Source organism: Phyllopteryx taeniolatus, chromosome 7 (assembly GCF_024500385.1).
Source record: "Phyllopteryx taeniolatus isolate TA_2022b chromosome 7, UOR_Ptae_1.2, whole genome shotgun sequence".
Classification (NCBI taxonomy): domain Eukaryota; kingdom Metazoa; phylum Chordata; class Actinopteri; order Syngnathiformes; family Syngnathidae; genus Phyllopteryx; species Phyllopteryx taeniolatus.
Genome location: NC_084508.1, coordinates 8244211 through 8254771, shown reverse-complemented (window position 1 = coordinate 8254771; position 10561 = coordinate 8244211). Strand labels below are relative to the sequence as shown.

The 10561-nt window shown below is 42.9% G+C and overlaps 1 protein-coding gene across 2 annotated transcripts; it reads left to right on the top strand.

The window, feature by feature from the left end:
- The first annotated feature begins 198 nt into the window (after positions 1 to 198).
- Positions 199 to 10529, top strand: aasdh (aminoadipate-semialdehyde dehydrogenase). 2 transcript variants are annotated; one of them, XM_061779595.1, is made up of 13 exons: positions 202 to 581; positions 666 to 786; positions 1241 to 1485; positions 2512 to 2704; positions 3072 to 3423; positions 3965 to 4137; positions 5442 to 5673; positions 5739 to 5851; positions 6877 to 7426; positions 7494 to 7657; positions 8242 to 8367; positions 8443 to 8580; positions 10073 to 10529. In XM_061779595.1, the coding sequence occupies exons 1-13, from the start codon at positions 340 to 342 to the stop codon at positions 10445 to 10447; spliced, it is 3024 nt and encodes a 1007-aa protein (XP_061635579.1). In that variant the 5' UTR covers positions 202 to 339; the 3' UTR covers positions 10448 to 10529. The 2 variants fall into 2 exon arrangements, with proteins under 2 accessions (XP_061635577.1, XP_061635579.1); XM_061779593.1 differs by having other exon boundaries at positions 199 to 581; positions 8242 to 8580.
- Positions 10530 to 10561: the final 32 nt, after the last annotated feature.

Sequence of the window (10561 nt, the reverse complement as noted above, 5' to 3'; positions counted from 1 at the left end):
TGGGGAAGAATTCTGCATGCAGTGTGGATTAAACACACATGTAACCTATCCTATTTCTCTGTATAATAATTTTATCAGCTAACAAAAAATAAGAACCATAAAAGTTGATATTCACTCGGTGTAATCATTTCAATATACGTAACCTCGTTTTAAACGTGAATGCAGCGAGTTTTCAGCGGCGTGGTTGGGATTTACGTCATAACCACGCGACAATGTTGTGGTGGCGGCGGACCCAAACACTTTATATTCCTGAATTATGTTCGGTTTTAAATATATTAAAACATAAATAAATAAACTATAAATTTAAAAAAGATAACTATTGCTGTGAGGCGTGGTAGCATGGAGTCTAGCGGCACTCTGCAGGGACTGGTAGCCACCGCCGCCTCCGTTCACTCCCAGCGAGTAGCGGTGACATTTGACGGCGGGTCGTCGACGGACGGCCCGGTGTCACTCCTCTACCAGGACCTGCTCGAACTTTCCAGCGAACTCTGCCGCACTCTGCAGCAGCACTGCGGGCACAATAACGGCGTAATAGGACTGTACTGTAGCGACGATCTGTTCATACCGGTGTGGATCATCGGGTGAGCTCATCAAACTTGGCCTAACGTTATAAATGTGTGTGTAGAAGAGGTGCAATGTTTGTTTTCTGCTTATTTCGTTTGCAGGATCCTGCAGACACCAGCTGCATACGTGCCGCTGGATCCAGGTGCTCCAGGACTTGTCTCCTTCCGGGTCATGAGCAAGTGCGGCCTCAAGTTCTGTACTGTGAAGAGCGACCTCCTGCAGGTTTGCTCAGTTTGTGATGGGGTTGATTTACTTAACTGCTGAGAGTACCAGGCGTCTGATCAAGGTAGGGTGTTTACTAACGGCATTGCAACGTCGGCCAATCAAAAAGGCCGTGTTGTGTCACATGAGCTTTCACAACAAAAGTGACGGAGATCCAGCCGGCTGCTGCCAAACCGTATCAATGCAGTTCATGCACTATGTGTACTGTGTTTTCCAATAGTATTTAATTAATACTACTAGCTTAAAAAAATCATAACTGTGGCGGAAAAGCGAAGTCCCTGTCGCCGAAATAATGTAGTCAATGAATGGGGCCATCGTTGCCAAAGGCCTGTCACGGATTAATGGCAGAGCAATTCATTTCAATGAGGGAATTCGATTTGATATACGACTAAACTGATCATTTATATTGATACGTGATCACGCTCGACTTTCCTGTATTTCCTTTCCTATGAAGAGATTCCAGGCAGCTCTCATCCAGCACATGAGCGTGGAGGTATGCGCGGTGTTGCCCAAGTTCAAACTCACTCTGGTTCGGGTCGAGCCGCTGACGGACGGCGACCGGAAAACGGAACCGGGGCGATCCCTCCGCCACGGAGGAGGAAGTTTGGCGTACGTGCTGCACACATCGGGAACGACGGGCCTGCCCAAGATTGTGCGGGTGCCGCACCAGTGCATACTTCCAAACATCTTGCACCTCAGGTCAGAAAGAACATGTTGATTATTATTTTTTTGTTCCCACATTTACCAGTAAATAATTGATTTGGGCGAAATTTGAATTTACGTAATTAATTGCTATTTTAAACGTGACTGATGGATTCAGGAAATAACTGTGCTGTGTTATTGAATGCAAATTCAGGGGTGTCAAACAAATTTTTGTCATAGGGCACATTATAGTACTGCTGTGAAACCATATAATTGTTTAATCACCTCATCAAATCATTATATTGACAGTGCACAACAAATTGATGGTTTCAACGTTAGAAGTCAAGGACAGTAGTTTGTTCAACAATTGTAGAAGTTACTGTAAAAAGGGTTTTGGAAACAGGAAATGCTTGAAATATCTCAACGTATTTATTTGAAATTTTGGTGCAAATTAAAAACAAAATACGGAAGTTGGCAAACATGATTCGCTTTCGTGGGCCACATAAAATTATGTGGTGGGCCGAATCTGGCCCCCGGGGCCTTGTGTTGGACACCCATGACATACATTCTCTTTTTAAATTGTTAATTATTCATGAAACCACATGAAGACATTGCTATTCAAATGTAACAATACTGTAATTTCAATTAAATGAATGAATGTTCTTTTATTTTGGAATGCTAATTGAAACTAGTTTAATCTGTTTTTACATGAATACAAGAACTAAATTGTAAATGTAATTGAATAAGTAGCATTTAAAATGTCGACTGATATTTAAATTTAAAATTAATTGGACAATGAAAATGAATCAGTTATTCACATTTTTAAATCATTTTAATTAAGTCTTTTTGGATTTTAACGTACATTTTATTTTATGTATTTTCACTTTTGTTTCAGCTGTGTTTTTTTTAAGCGCTCTATGAATAAGGTTGAGTTGACTTCTAATTACATATAGTTTTATTGACATAAATGCAGTAATTAAAAAGTAAAATATAATTCAATAATTAGTGTAAATATAATATATATATTATTCCATCTTTGGTGTACTATAAAGACAATTGAACTTGATCGATGTGTTTCGTCAGGTGTTTGTTTGAGGTGAGTTCCGGCGACGTGGTCTTCCTGGCGTCGCCGCTGACCTTCGACCCCTCGGTGGTGGACATTTTCCTGGCGTTGTCGTCCGGGGCTCAGCTGCTGGTCGTTCCCGCCGTGCTCAAGAAAATTCCCAAGCGGCTGAGCGAGCTGCTCTTCCGGCGTCACGCCACGACCATCATGCAGGTTAAATTCTCGTTCAAAATCACAGCATCCTTCCTTCCTTCCCTCCAATGTTCCTTTCTGCCTTCCTTTCCTTTCCTTTACTCACTTTTTCTTTTGCGCCCTGCGTTCCTTTGCTTAAAACGACTTTTCTGCCTTCCTTCTTTACCTCCATGTCACACCAGCTTGTCGTCTTTCCTTCCTATCCTCATTCCTTCCCTCCTGTTTTTCTTTACCTTTCTACCTTCTTTTCTGTGTTCATCACAGGACCTGTCCAAATAAATCAGTAAGGTAACTTCGAATGTGTATCCCTTCTTTTTGAGCCGCCCTGTATTGAACGAAGCGCCCGAGGAGAAGAAGAGCGTCACTCTCAAGCGTTTCCCTTCGCCAGGTCACACCCACGCTGCTGTCTCGCTTCGGCCCGCGTCTCCTCCGCCGGGAAGTGCTGTCGCGCGGCTCGCCGCTGCGCGTGCTGGCCCTGGGCGGCGAGGCGTGCCCGTCGGCCTCGGCGCTGAACGCCTGGCGCCACCGGGACAACGCCACGGCGGTGTTCAACGTTTACGGCGTTACCGAGGTGTCCTGCTGGGCCACCTGCTACGAGATCCCGCCCTCGCTCCTCCGGCGGCCCGACGGCTCGACCTCCTCCGCCGTGCCTCTGGGGAGCCCTCTGATGGGCACCAGGGTGGAGGCGAGGGACCGAGATGGTGGCGTGGTGACAGAAGGCGAAGGACAGGTGTTCATAGGTGAGCAGCGTCCACCACACCTGGGTTAAACTTTAGCCCGGGGGAAATTTGCGACCTGTAGTGTTTTTTTTTTTTTGTGAGGGGGGGCTCATGCCATAGTCTAAAACAACATTCATTGAGCCTTAGTATATATTTTACATGATGAAAACTTCACAAAAATACGATATACTGAAATAATGATGATCTCATTTCAATTTACAGTTTGAGCAAGCTATGACTTAATATGTGCAAACTACTTCCAACATTTGGCAAAACGTGTTGAAGCCATTTTTTAAAATTGGTTGAGTTTTACTTTTTGGTATTTTTAAATACTTTCTTTCAATTTTAAATAAAGGCAAAGAATATCAAAAAGGCCACAGCGTCCTTAATTATGAATTAGTAAGTATTTTTTCTGTACTTATGGGTCAATGTTGAAATTATGAAAGAATTGTAATTCTTTTTGAGACCTTCCTTACACATCCCAATAACATGAAAGTTCGGTGCAATTGTTCGGTTTCGGCTGAACTACTCGGTCCTAATGCTAGCTGATTGGCGGAGGCAGGCGGCGACGAGAGGGTGTGCCTCCTGGACCACGAGGAGGCGCCGATGCCCGGGACGATGAGGGCCACGGGAGACTGGGTGGATGTGAAAGGCGGGCAGATGTACTACCGCGGCAGAAAAGACAGAAGCATCAAGCGCCACGGCAAACGCGTCAACCTCGACGACCTGCAGCAAGTAAACGCCTCTTGAGGATGGAGCTCTATATATATATATATTAGACTTTACACCAATTTTATCGGTATCGCCCGATATTTAGCATTTTATGCTGAGCGGCTTTAATGTCCTAATTCGCCGTTCCAGTCAATGACATCATTGATGGGCTCCGCAAAAGACATTAACTCCGCGCGGCCATCGTGCACAGTATATTTGAATCCAAAGGCTAGTTTACACGTCTGACACAGACAACACGTAATGCCCCGATCAGACTACAAGACAAATTTGCTCTTTCACGATTGCACTGTGTCAGACGACTGCAATAAAATCTTGTATTCCGACACCAACGCATCCCGTTTTTTACGATCATTGGGCTTTATCTTGTCAACTCAAATGCGACCGGATACACTCGTTACCGTGGCGACGACAACAAGAGTGGATCGCGCCGACTGTATTATAATAACAAAATGGGGGAAAAGGGTGTGTTAGTGGTCAGGACAGGAGAGGACGTTCGTTTGAGGCTCGCTTGAGGTACGTTCCCGTACTTTGAATACGATACGGCTCGCAAGCAGGCAGCAAAACGTCAGCGGTACCACGAACGGTTGGACGTAAACATGCCGGCGTTCCGTCGAATCGTGCGCTAAAGTTTCGGTGTGGGTGAAGTCGTTGAATTCAAAATAAAGTCATTTCATTCCAGTAAGTTAGCACCCATTATTTCTGTCACGTTGTAATGTTGGTTTGACCTGACTGATTAGAAAACACGATCTGACGAGAGCAGTGATTTCCAACCTTTATGGAGCCAAGGATCATATTTTACAATTGAAAAATCTCCCGGCACACCAACAAACAAAAAGTGGATACATTAATTACTGTATTTACTTCCTGCCATCTAATAGAAGACCATTTATCATTTGTTCTGTCTGTCACTATGCCTCACTGGCATAAATAGAGGAACAAAGAGACATTATTTATTGTAAATGGAATTTTTTGAGCAATTAAGTGCACAAGTATGTACAGTAAATAAACAGGTTATTTAAATAGACACATTCCTCCATCTTGTGATCGCTTATCGGTTTTTTAAACTCACTGATCGGTGATTTGCCCCAAAAATCCTGATGGTATAAAGCCTAATATATATGTGTGTGTGTGTAAATCTAAATGTATAATAATCCTAAAATAGAATAATAATCTAAATATATAACTGTATATTTTTCATATTTTTCAATTTGAACTGATTTTAATCACTTTAAAGTGAAATTTGATGTTCTAAATATTCCTCTTGTGGACACACATATCGATGATACCGGTCACTCCAACGATTTCAGCTGCTCTCGAGTCTGCCCGAGGTGGAGTCCTGCGCCGTGTGCCTGCACGAAGGCTCCCGACTGCTCGCCTTCGCCGTGACCGCCGCACCCGCGGGCTCCGGAGACGCCGGGCCGCCATCTTCTCCCCCCGACCCGAGCGGGCATCTCCTGAAGCGGCTGACTCCGCTGCTGCCCTCCTACGCCGTTCCTGACACGCTGGTGCTCGTGCCCGCCTTACCTCTGACTCCTCATGGTGAGCGTAGAACAAAAATCGATCTATTAGGCACGGCCTGTGTGTTCACTGCCTCTTGTGTGCAGGCAAAGTGGACATGCTGGCTTTGGGGAAAATATACCAGAGGCAACGTTTGGACGCCAATCGGTCACATAAAGATGGCACCGAACTCAAGAAAATGCTACAAAGTTTATGGCAGGTAGGACACATTTCTATCAATAGCACTTTGAAATAAAAAAATAAAACTAAGCCGCATCCAATGCAGCAGTCAGAAGAGGACGCGCTAACAAGGGTCTCCTGTATTTCCTTCTTGGCAATTTTATCCAAGAGGAGGCTAAGGGCAGCAAGAAAGTGAAACACCGCAGTAAACTGGAGTCAGTGGAATATGATAATACTGAAGTATCCAGGGTATGCGAATCTCACAAAAATTACAGTGCTTCTGTATTTATTTCTTGGTAATTGTATCCAAGAGGAGACTAAGGGCAGCAAGAAAAGAGAGCCCTGCAGCAGAAGGGAGACTGTGGGCTACTAATACTGCAGTGTCCAAGGTAAGCTAATGTTACAAAAATTAGCGGGTCGCCTGTATTCATTTATCAGAGGGGAGACTAAGGGCAACAAGGAAATGGACCCTTGCAGCTAACTTTGGCAGTTTTGTAATTTTTCATCATGTATCGTCAAATGATTGGGAAAGTGAGAAAACCAATGTGAATTGTAGGCACCACTCAGGAGGAGACACGGTAACAAATAGCACAGATGAATACGGGTCTCCTATACGGGTCTTCCAATTTTACTCCAGAGGAGACTGAGGACCGCAGCTAAATGTAAAGAAGACCATGTAGTTTCATCAGTCAGAACAAGACACGCCAGCAAACAAAAATGGAGGAGAAGAAGGGTTTCCAGTGTTTTACTTATCCCAGAGGAGACTGAGGGCAGAAAGAAAATGGAGCCCTGCAGCAAAGTGGAGCCTACGGAGTATGATACTAGAGTGTACAGGGTCAGCTAATGTTTATTCTTGTAACGTTAGCTTCCCCTGGATTTTGCATTATTTGTATGAGCCCTGCAGTGAATTGGAGACTGTGGAGTACTAACAGGTTTGGGGTCATTGACCCCAAAAGGGAGGAATATATGAAGAAATAAATATATGGCTGGCATCGGGCACAGTTTTCTCTGTTTCCCCCTGAAAACCACAAGTAAACATAAGAATTTCTTCCGACGTGTCAACAGGACGCGCTCGGTCTGGACGAGAACGTAATTTTGGATGAGGGTTCCCGTTTCCTGTTCGGCGGCGGAGACTCGCTGAAGGCGCTTCGGCTCTGCGAGGACGTCCAGGCCACCACCGGAGTCGGTTCGCCTCGGCTCTTGGAGGCGGTCCTCGACGGGACCTTCGCCGACGTGCTGCGCCTCCTCGTCGCGCCGGGGAAAAGAGAGCGCGTCGCGGCGGAAGCGCCTCCGGGGGACGCCGAAGAGAGGCGGCCTTTCAAAGTCTTCAAACCGGAGGGTGAGCTGACAGAGGTGACGAGCGAAGATGGGAGAATCGCGGCGGCCCTCGAGGAGCGCTGGTCCTCGGACACGGGCAGATGCGTGGACGCCTCCCCGGCGCTTCTGGTGCGGGATTGCGAAGACGGCGTCCGAGCCGGCGTGTTCGTCGGCTCGCACTCGCACAGGATGCAGGCTCTGGACCTGGACAGCGGACGCCTGCTGTGGGAGCGAGTCCTCGGGGGGCGCGTCGAGGCCTCGGCCGCCGTGTCGCCGTGCGGACGCTACGTGGTTGTAGGTCGGTTTTCGTCCTTTTCACCGCCGCTTCGCGACAATCGCCGTGACGACGTGACGTCCCGCCTCAGGTTGCTACGACGGCGGCGTGTACGTGCTGAGCGCCGACTCCGGGGAGACGCGCTGGGTCTTTGAGACGGGCGACGCCGTGAAGAGCCGCCCCGCGGTGGACCCCATCAAGGGGCGCATGATGGTGGGCTCGCATGACGGTTTTGTGTACGCCCTGGACCTCCAGGTGAGTTGGGGGCGTGTCACCGAGGGAGAGGTACCAAATAGGGTCCAGTAGAATTGTCTTTTTTTTTTTTTTTTTTGGTACCCTTTCAAAATATTGACCAAGCGACAACTCGGAACTCAAAAAACTGTTAACTGCCACTTGTTATAGAAGCATATTGCATTCACTTGGAAAAAAAAAAAAATTATGTTTTTGTTTTCCGCAATTTTTATTGATTTAGTTTTTCTGGCTTTTTTTTTTTTTTCCTTTTTCAGAATAATGTATTTTTCCCAGAATATTTCTTGTCTGTTTTCCTGAATTATTTTTCTGTTTTTCCTAGTAGTTATGTTTCTATTTTGTTTTCAGTTTTTAATTTGTTTCTGCTTTCAGAGGGTTTTTTTCAGTTTTTTTTGGTACATTTTATTTTATGTTTTTCTGAATATTTCTTATGTTCTTCTGAATCTTTTTTTTCAGTTTTTCAGAGCAATTTTATGTCAAAATGATGAAGACACAGTTTTTTTTAATTATTATTTTTTTTTATTTAAGTGAATACAATACGTTTCTGTAACTCGTAAGTCAAGGCACTGGGTATCTTATTTTTCTTTCAGGCCCGGCGGTGCGTTTGGAGGCGCCACTGCGGGGGCGGGGCCGTCTTCTCTTCACCCTACCTGGACGGCGCCCGCCGCCAGCTGTACGTGGCCACGCTGGGTGGCAAGCTGCTGTGTCTCCACCCAGTGAGTGTCAAAGCTAACGAGTTCAGTCAAATCAAAAGAAAAAAAGTGACGGTTTGTGTTGCATTGCGGCGTCAGGACAGCGGCGACGTCCTGTGGTCGCACAGCAGGGACGTCCCCTTCTTCTCCTCGCCCAAGTGCGGCGGCGGCGGCGGCGGCATGGCCATCGGCTCGGTAGACGGAAACATCCTCTGCTTCAGCCATGACGGCACACTGGTGAGCAAAGTAGCTAAGCTAAGTTAGCATCTGCTTGGTCAAAAATGAATGTGTTGTGAATGTTAATATTTCATGCTATGATTGACATGACACTTTTCTTCTTTGCCATTGCTGGTACCCTTGATTTTAAATATATATTGTATTTTTTTTACAAATATATATTACTATAATAATAATAAAATAATATGTAAAATATATAGTAATGAATAAAATATTCAAAAATGATGCTAAAAGAATGTGATAGCTATTTTAACTACTCAGATTGGTGTTTATAAAACATTTTTTCTCTTTGCAGCACTCAAATCCGAGTTACGATTTGTGAAAATATAAAGAAAAAAAAGAATTCTTGAAGATATTCCAGATGTATCTTTTTGTCAGCTTGTTGTTATTTTAATTACATTTGACTTTTTATTCATTCATTAATCGGAACCTGATAAACTCAAAACTCAACATGAGAGACAGAGAGATTTTCTTATGTATAGTTATATAATCCTTTGTATATTTATTTAATATTATACAAATAATGTTCCGTATAATTTTTTTTTTTAATCGAAAATATGTATTTAAGAGATTATGACTTTTTACATTTTTCTAACCATTTTTTATTATTTTAAATGTATATTTTTATTAAATTTTAACTTTAAAATTGTTTATTTTTATTAAGTTACATATTAGATTATGTATTTATTAGATGGGTAATATATTTAGACTAAATATAAATACATATTACATCTACATATTTCTACAACCTATATTTATACAACATATTTACTATATTTAAATTATATTTATTATACTGGTTTAAATTAAAATTTTATTTCATTCATGGATGTTCATATTTATATATTTATGTAAACTAGCACATTTCTTACACTTTATTATGAATATATAACACATTTTAAAATATAATTATATAATAGTGTTTTTTCATATAGTTCTTGATTATTTTTAAACAATATTTATTTTGACTAGATTTTCTCATGTACATAAAATGTAATTGTATAGTGTTATTATTTAAACTACAGTTATTTCATGGATATTTCTGGAATAATATATTCATTAATAAGATATTTAAGGTATTACATTTTTTATCCCGAAAGAAAATCTAATGTAACTAATTTTAACTTTAAAATTCTGTAAATTTATTTACATATTGATATATATCACATGTATTTATTAGACATTAAATATATTTATTTTGAGTATATTGAATAACAATGTATTTGTTTTTATTATTATTGAAACATGTTTTTTGTCTAGCAATTTATATATTAATGTATTGTTTTCCAGGTAATAAATGTATTTAAACTTGATTTTTGTATGGTTGTATAATTTTTAATGTATATATTATTATTATTGTTGTTGTTGTTGTTATTGTATAAACAAACAAACTACAAACAAATCAATAAAGGAAATGTTTGGAAAGGGCATTTTTATGTTCTTGGTTGTTACGTTTTGAAGGATTATAATTTTTTTCTATTTATCTCATCAGCTTTGGGAGTTCCGGACGGAGGGCGCCGTCTTCTCGTCGCCGTGCGTGACCTCCGACCTCCAGAGGCTCCTGTGCGGCTCCCACGACGGCCGACTGTACTGCTTGAACGCCGCCGACGGCTCCTCGCTGTGGACGTTCCCGACGGCGGGCAAAGTGTTCGCCAGCCCGTGCGTCTTCGACGGCGGGACGCGAGGCGAGCTGGTGGCCGTGGCTTCCACCGATGGTACCGTCTACATCCTGGACGCTCGGGACGGACGGGCGCTCTGCTCGCGGACGCTTCCCGGAGAGCTTTTCTCCTCCCCGGTGGTGTGCGGACGCTCCTTGGTGGTCGGGTGTCGGAATGATTATGTGTATTGTTTACAAATGGACATTTAGCTGTAATTTATGCATGTTTTTTTTTTTTTTTTTATAAATTGGGTCTTTTAAATATTTAAAATAATAAATTGGATCTTTTCAACATGTATCGTCTGTTAACGTACAGTATGAAAC

Excerpts from the sequence above, each read along its gene's own strand:
- aasdh (XM_061779593.1), top strand. The coding sequence starts at position 340 with ATGGAGTCTAGCGGCACTCTGCAGGGACTGGTAGCCACCGCCGCCTCC. Across the intron at positions 3,424-3,964 it reads CGAAGGACAGGTGTTCATAG|GCGGCGACGAGAGGGTGTGC; the intron begins GTGAGCAGCGTC and ends TGGCGGAGGCAG. Across the intron at positions 8,581-10,072 it reads TCAGCCATGACGGCACACTG|CTTTGGGAGTTCCGGACGGA; the intron begins GTGAGCAAAGTA and ends TTATCTCATCAG.